The 16,342-nt window shown below is 35.6% G+C and overlaps 1 protein-coding gene across 3 annotated transcripts in view; it reads right to left on the reverse strand.

Moving 5' to 3' along the window:
* The window catches only part of UACA (uveal autoantigen with coiled-coil domains and ankyrin repeats), an 85,977-nt gene that overhangs the window by 6,313 nt on the left and 63,322 nt on the right, over positions 1-16,342 (reverse strand). For 2 of the 3 annotated variants that reach the window (XM_082443743.1, XM_082443742.1), the window contains exons 9-16: positions 15,966-16,003; positions 13,200-13,268; positions 12,028-12,135; positions 11,448-11,480; positions 10,459-10,557; positions 7,094-7,130; positions 5,867-5,919; positions 1,541-4,279 (exon numbers count right to left, since the gene is read on the reverse strand). In XM_082443743.1, the coding sequence (XP_082299869.1) occupies positions 1,541-4,279; positions 5,867-5,919; positions 7,094-7,130; positions 10,459-10,557; positions 11,448-11,480; positions 12,028-12,135; positions 13,200-13,268; positions 15,966-16,003 (3,176 nt within the window). The remainder of the gene's footprint in view (positions 1-1,540; positions 4,280-5,866; positions 5,920-7,093; positions 7,131-10,458; positions 10,558-11,447; positions 11,481-12,027; positions 12,136-13,199; positions 13,269-15,965; positions 16,004-16,342) is intronic. The other variant, XM_082443744.1, reaches the window with a different exon arrangement.

Raw genomic sequence — 16,342 nt, forward strand, 5'->3', positions numbered from 1 at the left:
GAAACATGTATTAGTCACTTATTCACTTACAATGAACATCTTTACACAGAACTCATTCCTTGAGACACAAAATTTATCTTTATATACCAGAAAGTTGAGGAATGAACGCTGTCAAGATTGTTATCAACAGTATGTGCAATATATAATTTCCTCTCAGTAAGGGGAAAACCTTTCATAGTTAAGAAAATTAAATGAAATCATAAACACATGTTTGGTATGTAGTATATGCTTAATAAATAGTGACAATTGTAAGCAGGTATTAATAACTTGCTATTATAATTATACATTATATTCATAACTGACTTCCAAACAAGCTGAGAGCACTAAAATTCTGGGTCATATGAGCAGACATGTCAGAAAGTCAGTACTTGTACCTGTCCACTGAGGAGGGCTGGGGCTGTGTCTGCTTTCACTTGTCACTATATCCCCAGCATTAAGCATAGTACCTTGCAGGTAGAAGGCATTTAATAATTATTTGTTGAATGGGTAAAACTGAACTCAATCTCCCTGACTTCTCATCTTCATAGTACATACTTTATTCAATTACCAGTTTTGAAAATATTATTGAGCACCTATTCTGTAAATTGTACCATGAGAATGAACGATAAAGACGGAAATGTAAGTTATGAACCTGCTCTCAAAAACTAGTTGGAAAGACTAACCACATCATTCTTTTTTTTCTTTTTTTTAATATTTATTTATTTGGCAGTGCCGGGTCTTAGTTGCGGCACACGGGTGGGATCTTTAGTGGTGGCATGTGGGATCTAGTTCCCTGACCAGGGATCGAACCCGGGCCCCCTGCATCGGGAGCAAGGAGTCTTAACCACTGGACCACCAGGGAAGTCCCAACCACATCATTCTGACACGGTAATATATTTGTTGTAAATGGACGGCAAAACCAAAATACAACATGCATTTTGGAAGAGGAACAGTTTACTGTAGGCTAGGTTGGCCAATGAAGGCTTTAGGCAGGAGGGTTAAGTGATGAAGTGGGCATTAAGGAATGTAGAGGATTTAGGAAGGTAGAAAGGAGGGGCAGATATTCTGTCTGTAGGAAGATACGGGGAAAGAATGTACAATGAGTTGGAGGGCTCAATTTACTGGTATGGGTGAGTGCCAAGATCAAGTCTGGGGGGCTCTGCAGCATCCTTAGTTTCTCATAGCCCAGAAACATAGCATTTTTTCCTCCTCTCCCTCACCATTCTTTAGGTACCTTAAAACCCACTGGGTTTTGACCATTCATTTTTGAGGCAAGTGAGTTTGCCCATCTTACCTCAATTCTTGGCTGTAACAGCTGAGGAAACAAAAGGAAAACTGCTTTTGATTTTTGTTTGTGTGACTTTACCTTTTTCTCAACTCCAATCTTTTTTTTTTGCATACTCGTAGTCAAACTAAAAAGGTGGCATTTAATGGTCACTTTGTTAATGCTTTTGTAAACCTGTCTTGTGGAGTGCTACAGTAAAGAGTCCTATTCTACTCTGGCAGTTCTGCTCTGGGGTTTCCAATACCAAGCCATGTTTACCTAAAGTATTATTATTACCTTATTATCTTTAGCTTCGATTTGTTTGGCGGATTCCTGTATTCTTCTCTGTAACTCTGTGATTGTTGTTAAGGACTTATCGCATCGTTCCTGCTGATCCTTGATTTCTTGCTCAATGCTGAAATGGAGCAATTCCTTCTCATCTTTTGCAGACAATTCCTTCTTTTTGGCATGCAAAACCTCCTCACATACTTCCTCATACTTCCTATTCAGATTGGCCAATTTTTCATTTAGGTTGGAAATCTGTGTCTCCAAATCACTTTTTGTTGCTTTATATTTAGACAAATCAACCACCTCCCTAGTCTCTAATTTTTTTAATGCTTGTTTAGTATTCTGAATCTCAGACTGGAGCTTGGAGACCTCTTTGGTTTTGTTTTGGTTTTCTTCTTCCTTTTCTCTCAAGCTAGCTTTTATGATTCCAACTTCTTTCTCAAATGCTTCCTTAATCTGCAAATGCTCTGTGAGGGGCACAGAGGCGTTCTTTTGATTCTCCAGCATCTGCCGCAGTTGGGTCACTGTCTGCTGCTCTTTCTCATAACACCTTTGCTTAGTCTTCAGTTCTTCCTTAAGCGTCTCAATTGTGCCATTAAGAGATTTTTTCAGGGCCTCAACCTGTTCCAGTGGAACATGCTGTTTCTGCAGAAGAGTTTGTGCTGCAAGGATCTCAGAAATCTGTTTGGCATTCTCCTCCACCAGCTTCTCTTTCTCGTTCTTTACCTCTGTGTATTTCTGCAACAGGTCTTTTAACTGTCTGTTCAGCTCTTCTGTTTTTCTGCTTAATGCTCTTTCCATTTCATGAAAATTCTCAACAAGAACATTTTTATCCTTTAGATCCTTCTGAAGAGTAAGGATCTCCTTCTTTAACTTGTCATTTTCTTGCTTGCACTTCTTGGCCTCTTCTTCGTTGATGTGATGCTTTTGTGTCTGCTCGGATAACTGTTCTTTAAGTTCTTTCTCGGTAGCTTTAAATTTTCTCTCACACTCTTCAAAGCTGATAATTGGAGCATATTTTAGCTTGATGCATTCTTGTATTGTGTCAAGTTCCCTTTTCTGGGCCTCGATCTCGGCATGCAGTGTTACAATCTCCTCCTGGCCTTTTTTGTAGTTAGCCAATATTTCGGCACTGTTGTCCTGGACCTTCTTCATGCTCTTCCTTACAGCACTCATCTTTTCCTCATGCTCTCTTAGGCTTATGTACTCAGCTTTTATTTGGTTCTGAGTGTTCTCCAGGTTTCTTTTTAATATTTCATTCTCATCTTTTATTTTCACAAATTCTCGATTTATATCTTCACACTTCTTCTTCATGTCTACTAATTCTCTGCTGGTTTTATCCAATGTGCTACTCAAAGCAGTTTTAATCTCTTCGTGGGTTTTCACTGGCACATACTGATTACTCATTATCTTTTTCAAGTCAGTGTTTTCAGACGTGAGCGAATATATTTTGTCTTGGTCGTCACCACATTTTTTATTAAGTTCAGACAGCTGCTTCTTAAGTTCAACGATATTGGATTTCAGAGCCATTATCTCTTTTTCGTGTTTCTCTGGAGGTATGAACACAGTCTCCAGGTGGCTAACGTTCTTACTTAAACTGGCATTTTCCATCAGCAATTTCTCCATTTCCAACTTCTTTTCTGTATATTTGTGTGTCACATCTGAAAGCTTTTTATTCAGATCATCAACAATTACATCACGTGACTTTTTCATTTCTTCACTTACTTTTAAAGGGACGTAATGATTTTTCATTTCAGTTGTTAAGTTATGTACTTGTTGGTTGAGGAGATTATTATCCAGATAGACCTTTTCGATTTCCTTTTGTAAGGTCTGATTTTTCGATGTTAACTCACTGATTCTCTTCCCAAGTTCTCCTGACTTTTGCTCTAATCTGCTCTTGAGCTGCTCATGTTCTTCTGGTTTGACGTGCTGAGCCAGTTTGGCCTTCAAATTCTCAAGTTCTCTCTTTAACGGTCTAATTTCGCTAAGTGATCTTTCGTATTCTCTTTCCATCTCTATTAATTTTTTTGCCTTCTCGTTTACTTCATTTGACAACAAGCTCTTCATGTTTTCAAATTTCTCTGCCGGAATGGAAAGGGCCAGCTTGGATGACAAGTCCTTTAACTGGCCTTCCATCTCGGTGACCTTTCTCCCTCTCTTCTCTCGCTCCAGTTCACACATGCTCAATTCCTTCAGCAGTTGCTTATTCTCTTCCATTAGCTTGCCTTCATCCCTCTTAAACTCTTCGACTAACATCTCATTTTGTTTGATTTGGTTTCTTAATTTCCCCACTTCTGCAGACGCACCTTCATATTTCACTTTCATGTCTTTCAACTGATCCTTCAGTTCCTCTGTCAGTCTGTGGTTCCCAGTAGCTGCGTCGCTTGTTAAGTGCTCTTTCAGGGCAAGAAAATGTGTCTGCATTTGTTTCACTTTACCTTCTGACTCATACATTCTCTTCTGAACATCTTTCAAGGCGTCTTCTAGTTGCTTTATCTGCTCATCTGAATCCTCTTTGACCCTTTCACATTCCAATGCTAAGGCTTTGCACTCTGCCACCTTGTGAGCCAGTTCATTTTGGAGCTTGAGTCTGTCTTGTTTTGCAGAATCACAGAAAGTTCTCATTGCTTCTAGTTCTTTCTTTAAAATTTCATTATCTGAATATGAGGTTTGATTAGGTAAGGCCAGCTCCAGTGGTCTTAACATAGATCTGCTTTGCATATGGGCTGGCATACTTGTGGAAGTACACTGCAAAAATAATAAAAAATAAAATATCAATTCCAAAAGCCTAAAGAAGACACTTACTTATTTACCAAACTTATTTACCAAACTTACCATTGGTAATACCTACCCAAACATGAATATCAACTTTATCAACATACATTTACGATTTCTATGTTTTATGGCACATAATGTACTTAGAACTTCAAATTCTGAAGAAAGTCATCAGAACCCTTGAGTAAAAACAAGGCTTTCACAATTTTAAATCTGCAAATAATTCCATAGAATATTATTTTCTAATAACATATATTGACTTCTAAGTTCCCTCAATGTTAACTCCAGTGTAATGTTGTTTAAATTATAAAAATACTACCAAAATAAACCTAGCTAGTATAAGAATTGCCAAGAGAATGATGTTAAGCAACTCACAAAATAGAAACACGTTTTCTTCTGTCAAAAAGAAAGATAAATTAGAACTTAGCATACGATCTTACTACAAAATTGGATTGACATCTTGTTTCCTCTATTAAATGCTAACAAAAAGAAGTACCATTTAAGTTCTCATTGAAATATTTTATAAGTACCAGAACATATAACCATGAAAGATTAACTATTTCTATTTTTCCCCATCCACCCTATTACAATAAGGGCTCTTTTAAAGTCATGTGCTATGAGTAAAAAAGCCATGTGCTGTGAGTACAACCCACTATTTTATATGGCAGGTTTTACTGTTGTTCATTTCAATCCACACTGCCTTCCCATGGATGAAGAAGAAAGTTAACAACATGGAATAATTTCTCAGCCTCAGTCTACTTCTAATTATCTTTCAACTTACCAATTATCTTTAGACTAAGACTACTATCACCTACCAACAAACTACTTACACAGCTTCACAATTTCCATACTTATTTTATTACAATCAAATATTTATCTGATGTTCTTAAAAAAATATTATTCAGTTGATTGACAACCAGTCTCTCAACTTAGAATCTTAGAAGTTTCCAGCTTAGAGTGATCTTAGACATCATATAGGCTAATTCACTCTTCTACAGAAGAAAGTATGTAAAAAAACCTTTAAAAGCCCAAATATTTATCAGTTCTGCAGTTCATAGAAGGTACTAAAAATGCAAACCTTGTATTTACTGGAAACTAAAAGCGAGGAGCAGTTAAACAAGTAAGAAAATCAGATAACACTCCTTCTTGGAAGCTTTATTTTGTGGTGAATTTCCAAAATATAGAATATATATTTGAATGCAAGGAATAATACATTTAAAAGTCAAGACATGCCTTTTGAATTATTCATACCTGTCTCCCCCTTTAATGGGCAAATATGAAGAGGTGACCAACTGCTGTTAAAGAATAGAGGGCTACTGTCAAAGACGATGAAATTTTAATTCAAATCTCTTATTTAAGTCACTGTCACCAAAAATACTCTAGAGGGCACTAGACACAGCAATATCTGCTTTTATTAAACTCAAGACCACAAGGCCAACTTTTGTTTGATAATGAAAACCTTATTCAATGTACATATAGATGATAAATATACAATGCTCTTTTCCTCTTTTTAAAAAGGCACAATTATTTTTATAAATATATTTTAAAATAAAATATTACCTGTGAGTCTGTCATGTACATTTGACCTTGTTTAAGAAGCATATCTTCTTTTCCTAAATAAGTCCAAATAAATGGTATCTTAAATATCCATATCAAAGAAGGCTAAGCATTAATTTGGTGTTATTATCTCCTTTATTATTCAAATAAAAAAGAAGCATGAGTTACAACATAAAATTATCCTTGTTTTAAAATATCCATATTTTTCCTTATTACTCCTATATACATAAGGAAAGTATGTATATTCTTTTGAATAGATACTAAGTTGGTTTTTATATTTTATTTATTTATTTTTGGCTGTGTCGGGTCTTAGTTGCGGCACGCGGGCTCTTCACTGCAGTGCACGGGCTCAGTAGTTGCGGCGCACGGGCTCCAGAGAGCGTGGGCTCTGTAGTTTGCAGCACACGAGCTCTCTAGTTGAGGCACGCGGGCTCAGTAGTTGCGGTGCGCGGGTTTAGTTGCCCCAGGGCATGTGGGATCTTAGTTCCCCAACCAGGGATCAAACCCACGTCCCCTGCATTGGAAGGCGGATTCTTAACCACTGGACTACCAGGGAAATCCCACTAAGTTGGTTTTTTGAATTATGTAAAATTGTTAGACTAAATAAGTTAAATGATTATCATGAAATATGTATATTACAGTCAAAATTAAAATGGTGTTCTTTGCAATTTATAGGATGAACATTACGATTGTACTTAGCTAACGGATAATTTAATATTCAACAGGAAGCAAAAAATTAGATTTTTCTAGAGAAATTGTTTAAAATTGGAGAATAAACAAAAGTGAAAATTATGTATAGTCTTAAAATAATAAATATTTTTGGAACATCTAATTTTAAAATGCTTACCTGCATTGAGACTATATCCAAAGATTTCTCCAAATCAGAAAACTATGTTTAAGTCTCTTTCCATAAAAAGCAGGCGCCAAATATCACAAGATAAATGTCTAACATGCGACAAGGCAAATTTGGTAATGCGTACAATATACAATTTAAAACTCTAGGTCCTAAGGAAAATCAGAGCCTCAGTGATTACCAGATTTTATGTTAGAGACTACAGGAGTCATTTTAATCTCTTCCTAGTTCCATGTTGAGGTATAACACACAAGTAGTTGGATGAAGTTTTGCAGCAGGAATATCATATACAGTTAGACAAAATAAAGAGGCATAAACATTCTTTTTTTTGCTTGAACTGTGTGAACTGTAATGATAATCTATACTTTTATACTTACTGTTACTGAAATGACTTCCCGATCCTAAATGATTGCTCTGAAATCAGAAGGATACATTAAAACATTTTAGGTGAATACTGCTTCATTTTGTTAAATTCTGTATCTATTTTAGCTCTAAATGATCCAGTCATTAAAACCACATTTTCAACATTCCTTGTTTCTCCTGGGTATTATTCTACTGGAACTCACAGAAAGGCAGAACACAGTTAGAAAGATCAGTTGGGAATAAACTACTTCACTCAGCATTTTAATAAAAGCAGCCAAGTATTTCAAGGAAAAACTTGACTGCTCAAAAGAAAGAAAAAAAAAAGCTCCAAATGAAATGAAGCAAACTTGAATGCATACTCTCTGCTGTTTCTTTACTTCAAAAGGAAGGAAATGCCACATTCACCGCAATAAATCAATTTACTTTACCACCATTGGGGAGCAGGAACCCTACCTCATCGTCTGTGAAACATTAGCCTAACCCCCTCTTTCAGAATTTATGGAACACCAATTACCCTTGAAGGTAAAAGGAGACAGAGAGCAGGAAATGAAACTGAGGCAAAGAGCTACATATAGTTCATAATAAATCCATCAATACATCAGTTAGGAAAAGGAGAATAATAGAGAAATTTTAGATACTCTGAGTTAAAATATATTTGGATTTCTCCTTATCCCAAGTAAGCCAGACACAAAGAACCTAACATAAATTAAAATACTATACTTTTGAGAGTAAAGATATGCAGATGTACTTCATGTTTGTGTATCTGTCTATATCAGTACTTATAGCTGTGTGTCAGACTCCGATAGGTGACCATGATAAAAACAGCCCATAGTTCCGTAACTAAATTAATGTCCCACTAATACTTATTGCCCCAAGGGTATGGAAAAATATCTGTAAACTTAGGTAAGCTCTTTGTTCTAAGTAATATTTAATACTAGAGCCTGTAATAGGTAGTAAAAGGGCTTATACATGAATGGGTAAGAGGAGGCCAAGGCACATAAGGAATTCAAAAAACTTAGTTTGGGTTTATTACCTTGACTTGATGACTCAAATGAAAACAAATGCATGAGTTACAACATAAAATTAGCCTTGTTCTAAAATATCCATGTTTTCCCAAACCTGCTCTATAAGAATAAGGAAAATGCCTACATATTAAGTATTACACATAACACAGCAATTCTGTTGGCAGTTTATGAAGACTTTTAAGTATGTGAGATGATGTAGTAGTGGATATTCAATATTTATAAATTATGATTCCTTAGTTTTTAAGGACTGCTTTCATAAATACTGGGTCACATATAAAGTGGGCCTTGTAATTTTCTTCTTGAAGGTTATAAATCATTTCTAGTATAAAAATTCATCTGACTGGGGAAAATGTCCCCATTATATTGAGTGCAAAGACTTACAAAACAGGATGAATAATAAGACTACCTGTTGAATTCATGTATATAACACAAGTTATGTACAAAGAAAGGTCTGAAAGGATGTCAGGTGCTAAGAGTGCTGGGCTTATAGGTGTGTTTATTTTCTACTTTTAGTTTAACTATATTTTTAAATTTTTCTGAAATAAATATATGTTGTTTTATAAGAAACAGTAAGTATTTTCCTGCAGGTTATAATAACCTCATTCAAAGTTACAGACTTGTCTGAAGCTACAGAAAATCATCTATTGTTAAGACATGAGAGTCTACTCTTAGGAGAAAAATAACACAAAAATAGTACCCAATTATAGGTGTCAAACTTTGATGAATACTTCAAAGGCCCACATACACTTCTGTATTTTCTCCAGCTGAGTGTAAAACTAGTATTGTAGTTAGGAGCACAAACTGCCTGAGTTCAGGTTCTGGCTCTGACACTTAACTATTATTTATAAAACCCCTCATGGGTAAACTGCTCTTTGCCTCAGTCTCTTTCTTCACTTATGAAGTGGAGATAAAAAGAAAACATACCATACCAAGTTGATGTGTTTATTAAATGCATGTAAAGTGCACAAAGCAATTTCTGGCACATGGTTGGGGTCATGAACGTGTTAGCTATCACTAGTTTCATTACTAACCTTAAAAAGTCTTCAAATGTGAAAAGAGATAGAAGGCCCTATACTAGATTGTTCTTTAGCTGATAAAACTGTTTCTAAATAATTTCAGAATTCAGTCTATAAATATAAACACAGGTTCTTGGTTTTATTTTTTTTAATGTATCAAGACATAACTCACCTGCAATAAAGTACACAAGTATACAGTGCAATGAATTTTTGCATATGTATACTTTGTGTAATTACAACTCAGATCAAGATATAGAACCTGTCTAGCACGCCCAGAAGTTTCTTCATGCCCCGTCCTGGTCAGTAACCGGCCACCAAAGGGTGGCCTCTATTCTGACCTGTATTAGCATAGATTAGCTTTGTCTAGTTCTGCACTTCACAAAAAAGGAGTCAGGCAGTATGTGCTCTTTGTGTCTGATTTCCTTCATGCAACATTATATCTTGAGATTCATCCATGTCTTTACATTCTTTTTCATAGCTGCACCCATATTTTTAAATTTACACACAAAAAAGTTACTTTTGTTATGTACTTTGGAGTTATATTCCACAATAAAGATAAAAGACTCACACTGAATCAGCCACTCTCTTCAGTGACCCCCAATGATGAACAACATTTATAAACTATATATTTTGGCCTTGCAGAACAAATCTATGCCGTTAAAAGTCTGGAGAGTGGTCACCCTTGGTGCAGGGAGCAAGCGTGAGGAGGCTTCTGGGTACTAATTATGTGCTGTTTCCTGATTTTGGATGTTAGATTTGTGAAAATTCTTCAACTTATTCACTTTAACGTGTTCTTTTTAATGTATATTGTATTCTGATTAAAAGTTTTAAAAAAACATAGTCTTGGAAAAACTAAGAGCTAATTGAGCCAACAAAAGATAAGTATATAATCTGAGCCTTATTAACACACTACTCTCACCAAACAAATCTACATATGCACAAGGTCCTTTCTGAGATAATCCTGGAATTACTGCTTTTCATTTAAATGATGCTTTTTATTAACACCATCATAATCAATGCAATTTTACAGGTAAAAGTATAATGTCTTGAAAAGGTAAAGATGACAAAGAGGAAGGCTGGGGAAGAGAAACTGGAACTGAACTAAATGTCAGTTTAGTCAATTTCAATGATCTCATTTAACCTTTAAAACAACTCTGTGGAAAAAAGGACAATCACCCCAATTTTGCCAAAGCAGCACAAAGCTCAGAGACTTTAAATAAATTGCCGGAGGTCACACTATAAAGAAGAGAGTGATAATTCAAATTCAAGCCTGACTTCAAGCCCTTTACCACTGCCCATTATGAGTTACATGAAATAATTTATTTAAGCTTTCTATACCTCAAAATACTTGAATCTATTTTTCAGAGCCTCAATAGTTCTTAGGCTTTCTTCATGTTGCTTTTCTTTAGCTGCCAAAAGGGACTTCAGCTTTTCTTTCTGAAATGGAAAGGAATAAATACAGAGCAAAATCACCCTGTGCTTGAAATTGTGTTAAAAATGTGTTTTAGAAAATGTGAATTAGAATTACTTTGAGGACTATAGTTAATGAATTCTCTAACCTGGTCAATTTTTTTTTTTTTTTTAAATGGAACTTTTTTTTTTTTTGGCTGTGTTAGGTCTTTGTTGCTGTGCGCGGCGGGCTTTCTCTAGTTGCGGCGAGCGTGGGCTACTCTTACTTGCGGTGTGTGCGCTTCTCATTGTAGTGGCTTCTCTTGTTGCGGAGCACGGGCTCTAGGTGCACAGGTTTCAGTAGTTGTGGCTCACGGGCTCTATAGCGCAGGCTCAGTAGTTGTGGCGCATGGGCTTAGTTGCTCCATGGCACGTGGGATCTTCCCATGCCAGGGATTGAACCCGTGTCCCCTGCATTGGCAGGCGGATTCTTAACCACTGCGCCACCAGGAAAGCCCTAACCTGGTCAATTTTTAACTATTAGTAGAGTTCAAGGTTTGTAGAACTATACTAATAATATACAATATACACAAACAATATTATGAAAAATTCAAATTTCTGTGGTTTGTTTTAAATCTTATTATTTTCAGACATTTTCTCTATAATGCTTAGAATTTTATATCTTTTCATGAAAAGTTTCATAGAAAATGAGCCATTCAGAGGCTCATTTCAGTAACAAGAAAATGCCTACAATAACCCACGCCACTATACTCAAAACATAATTTTACAGTCACACGTAGGTTTTGTTTTTTTCCTTTGAGCAATAACCAAAGAGAGAATTCTGTCTCCACATCAGTTCAGGACTTAAACCTCTACTGCAATGTTATCTTCAATTTACACAACAATTTACAGCTTTAAAGTAAAACTTATCATCCTACCTCACTTTCCAGATCATCAGCAACCATTACTTCCTAAATTTAAAAAGAAGAAGAAATGTATTTTCACTCTTGAAAGTTTATTTTAAAAAGCATGAGCTTGGCAAATATCTTTTAAGAAGGCTGGCGCATGTCATTAAGACTGGGGATGAGGCTGTGAGAAGAAAATGCCTACGTGCTACTACCTCTGTGCTCTGCGTTGTCATTCATGCTTCTCACTAACCAGGTTCAGAAGCACTTTCGACTCTTCTGAGACCCCATCAGTTACTTACAACTCTTACCTGCTCTTCCTCCTCACGTCTTCTGTCTACTCCTTCCCCTCTGATCCCACAACTCCAATCACAGTTCAGTCCTTTGTCATCACCACAGACCAACAGTGCTCTCTGTTCTTAGATCCGACCTTGTTTCATGTAAAGGTCCTAATAAGATATGACTTTCCACAGGGCAATGACCTGATTCTACCTCCTTTAGCACCTGGCACCATGACTTGCTGTGATGGGCCGTCATTAACCATTTGTTACCGACGATAATGACTCGTAGTAGAACAGTTCTGGATTTTTCGGGTGTGACGCAGATTATTTACCTCATTCAGCTGTAGTTGTAAACCATTGACTTTATCCAATAATATTCTCTGTTCCTGCTGAATTCTTCTCAACCTCTCTTTCAGATCTTCATTTTCAATCTCCAGATCCTTAAATAGCAAAGATAACATGTGCTAGACCAACTTTAAAGGAGCAATTCTTATGGAAGAAATTTCTAAAAGCAGTTCACTATCGTAAACAGATATATACATATATAAAACAGCTTTAAGTATAAAGATACAATAATTTCAATGACATTCAAATAATTTAAAATCTATACATGAGAAATAACGCAGAAAATTATAGTCCTATGATAACTAACAAATACAACTATATACAAAGACAGCAAACCATCATGATTCTAATAAATAAGAAATAAAAGCATCATCTGGAAATAGAAAATAGCAGAAGAATATGTCATTTTAACTTTTGCCAAACACCTCTCAAATTTATAAGTTTAACAAAGCATAAGAATATCAATACTTCAGTGCTCTAATAAAACATTTAAGCCTCCAATTGAAGGCTACAGTTCATTTTCTTAACACTACATAGTAAACTATGAAAACCCAAATAAAATGCTTTTCTTTTATCATATGGAAAAGGCAATTCAATTTATATTTTAATGGTATTTCAGCCATAAAATAAACCATTTAATTATGGCTCTTCTTCCAATGCAATCGAAATAATAATTATTTTTTGAACACTTTGATGAACATAAAAGGTAAAAAGTGCTGTGTGGTTAACAAAATTATTTTTCTTAATCAAAATAAAAAATACTTTAAGAAAAAGTTCAGATTTTGTTTATTTACATTGATAACCATCATTTTTATCATTATAATTAATTTTCTAAAAGGAATACAAATTTATGATTTATGGCCCAAAACAGGTATATTTAAATCAACAAAAACTTAGAGAAAGTTATTAACTTATTTACTTCCTAATATATATTAAAACAATACTTCCTATAAGATAATACTGACCCAAACATTCATATCAAAAGTTAATTCTTTTAGAAGGAATTGGGCAAGAAAGTAGAATCACAAAACATAACAAGCTGCCCTTCCATCCCTTACTCACTTCCCCCGCAGTTTTGCTTCCTTTCTTTTCCCCAACCCCACTACAAACAATGCTGGAATTCTTTACAAAGGAAGATACCAATTTTTTTTCTTTTTACCTGAATGTTTTGATGCTCCCTCTGATCTGACTTCATATTTACTTCATCTAGCATCTGCGTCAAATTTCGCTTTGGTAAAACATAAGAAAACACAGATTAGCAAGTATGAGAATATAGAAAAGTACATTTTCCTCAATAGGCAATATACCCAATTAGTGATTTTCAGTTTATCCAAGTTTAAATTTTGCTGTACAAAGCACAAGGTGGCACTGTTTCCACTTAAAACTCCAAATGGAAAGAATCTTTAAGGATCTAGGTTTTAAATAAATCAAGTATAATCTATTTTTTTAAGTACTAAAAAAATAACAGAATTTAAAACCCCTACTGCTAAGGATTTATTTTAACCAAAGTCACCAAATTTTAAAAAGGAGAATTTGTACTAGAGGCAAAACTCACGTTGTACTATAAAGCATTAGCTACCATTCCCAAAAGAAGAATTTGGTGTTTAAAAAGAGGAGGCGGGGGGAGTTACATTAATGTTGAGAGAAAATATGGAAATTACTTCTTTGAGTACTGATGAAATAAAATATCAAAGGGTGTGATAAGAAAGAGATAGACAATCCACTGACTAAAGCTATATAATAGATTTCTAAATGACTTGGTTGGGTACATGATCTGTTTTTGTACACTTACTGCTTTGAAACTTTATTCCAGCTTAGAGATTTGCTTTAATAAAAACACAATACAATCATTAAACAAGAGATAAAATAATCTTTTTTTGGCCAAATTGATCTTTAAATCTACACAATAATTTAGAAAGCTATTTCTTTCTTCCTTTTTGAGAGCTAAAAAAACAAACAAAACGTGAATGCTTTAATTTTCCAAGATAATTTTATGTTCCACATTATCTGTTGACTCATGTGTTTAAACTATCGTCCTAATGAGCTTGGATTTAGAATTAGAGGAACAAGTTCCCATTAAGACAATACTCTGTATCCATGATTTGGCCCAAACTACATGTCTAGCCTCATTCCTTCTACCAAAGGGCCGTTCTTCACGTGGAATCTGACCAGCCTCATGATACCACTTTCAGCCCCCGCCTTCCCTCTGGCCTCTGATTCCTGTCACTCTGCCCCTCTACTGCCCCACGGGCATGTTAAACATGCTCCTTCATCAGGGGCTTGGTACTTGCCCTTCCCTCTGCCCTTGAGGCTTCACCCACAGAGCCGCTGGCTCCCTCCTCACTTCCTTCAGACCTCTGCTCGAATGTCAGTCACTTCCTGACCACACCATCTAAAATAGCTTCCCGCCCTCTCCCTCTTCATTCCCTAATCCTGTTCTGCTTGTCTTCAAAGCATCTGCCATGGTACTAAATACCCATTTGCTTACTGTTCATCTTTCTCACTGGGCTGGGAGCTCCAGGAGGGCAGGGACTTTGAACACTGACATCCCCAGCACTTAGAACAGTAATGGGCATATAGTAAGTAACTGAATACATCTTATTTTTTAAACTATACTGTAGGCTTCTTGATAACAAGGACTATATGTCCTTTAGTACACAAACAAATCCTATTTACAGCAGATATTTTAAAATGTATTTAATTAACAACTGAAACAAATGAGGTTTACTGTTCTTAGCAGAATATTAACTCCATGAATTCATTTAGATAATTCCTATTCATTTAGATACCATTCCCATATTAATATTCAAAAATTCTTTCTTTTAAATACATGTATATTTCAGAAATAGTTTTTCTCTCAATATGTGTGAGATGGCTGGTATTGATATAAGAGGGTACATTTTATTTCCCTCTACACCCACTTAGGTTATCTGAGGAATGGGAGAAAAGGCTGAAACAGCTGCTCCAGATGGGAAAGAAAAGTGACAGCAGATATGACCCATGCAGGGACGTATTACTTAATTGTGATGGACTGAAAGGGAAGCATGCTTTCATACAGCTTTCAAATTTAGGTGCGAGCTACAGAAATGATATAGAATGATGACGGGATGGCTCAGAAGGTACCTGATTACTTCTCTTCACGGTTTGGAAGTGCTCAGGTCCCTCTCACTAGAGAAAAGCTGAAAGCCAGGAAGGGAACAGCCAGCAGAAGAGGAGAGCTGCCTACACTAGCTTTGGGTGAGATGGTTTAAGAGTGCGCAAAGCAGCCCCACTCACTTTAACTCGAAGAGATTAGGGGAAATGATTAGACATCTACTGAGACTGAGACACAAAACCAGGGTTAAATAGTGATTTGATAATAAACTTAGTGCAAGGTATGAATTATCTCATGTACTTTTAAAGTCAAGTCCTCATTAAATTAAATACACACAGCAAAAAAAGAAAAAGAATGAGAACTCAAAATGTTAACAGTGGCATTGAAATCACATATATAATCAGTTTTGAATGCTGTTTTCTTCATTTCTTATTGCTTGGAAGAATTTTCCCACATCAGGGGCTATTCGACTCTGTTACTAAGGGAGAATAGGAGAAAACTGTCTATGGTCTACCAAGCTAATATTCATCATCAAAGAAACTCAACAAGGTGCAATATTCCATACTTGAAAAGGCTGGATGTTCAAGACTAGCAATCAGGAGTCTACTTATTTCCCATTGGATACATTCTTTGTAATTAAGACCCACTGTCTCAAGCTGAGTGACAGTATCTGGATAAAGCCTCAGGATCTCATGACCTAGGTTCTACATGGGCATGATTAACTGGGAAGAGAGAACAGCATGCATTTAAACACAAAACAGTTATATATAACCATTACCCAGGTTTGCTCAGCACTTTACTTAAACTGCACAATATACATAATTTTTTAACCTGTTGTAAAGATGGTCCTTTCTTCCAAAGTTCTCTCCCTGAAGATTTAAAGAGAGGGAAAGGGAGGAGAAAGAGGAACAGTGAAACAGCAGGTTAACTTGGGTAGGTTTGCATTCCCCAATTATATAATTAAGTCAATATTAAAGAAATAAATTTTTAAGTTTCTTTTGAAGTTTACTACCTTACAGTTAAAACAACAATGAAATATCACTTTTGCCTATCTAATCGGTAAAGTATTTTTTTTTTGCTATGACAACATCCCTGTAGATGATATTCAATGCCAGGGAGGGGAGGCAGGTGAAAAATACAAAATTTAAAACATCCTAAATTAGAAGGCAACTTGTCGATATATATTAAAAGCTTAAAAAAATGTGCAT

This window comes from Balaenoptera physalus (genome assembly GCF_965194825.1).
Source record: "Balaenoptera physalus genome assembly, chromosome: 2".
NCBI lineage: Eukaryota > Metazoa > Chordata > Mammalia > Artiodactyla > Balaenopteridae > Balaenoptera > Balaenoptera physalus.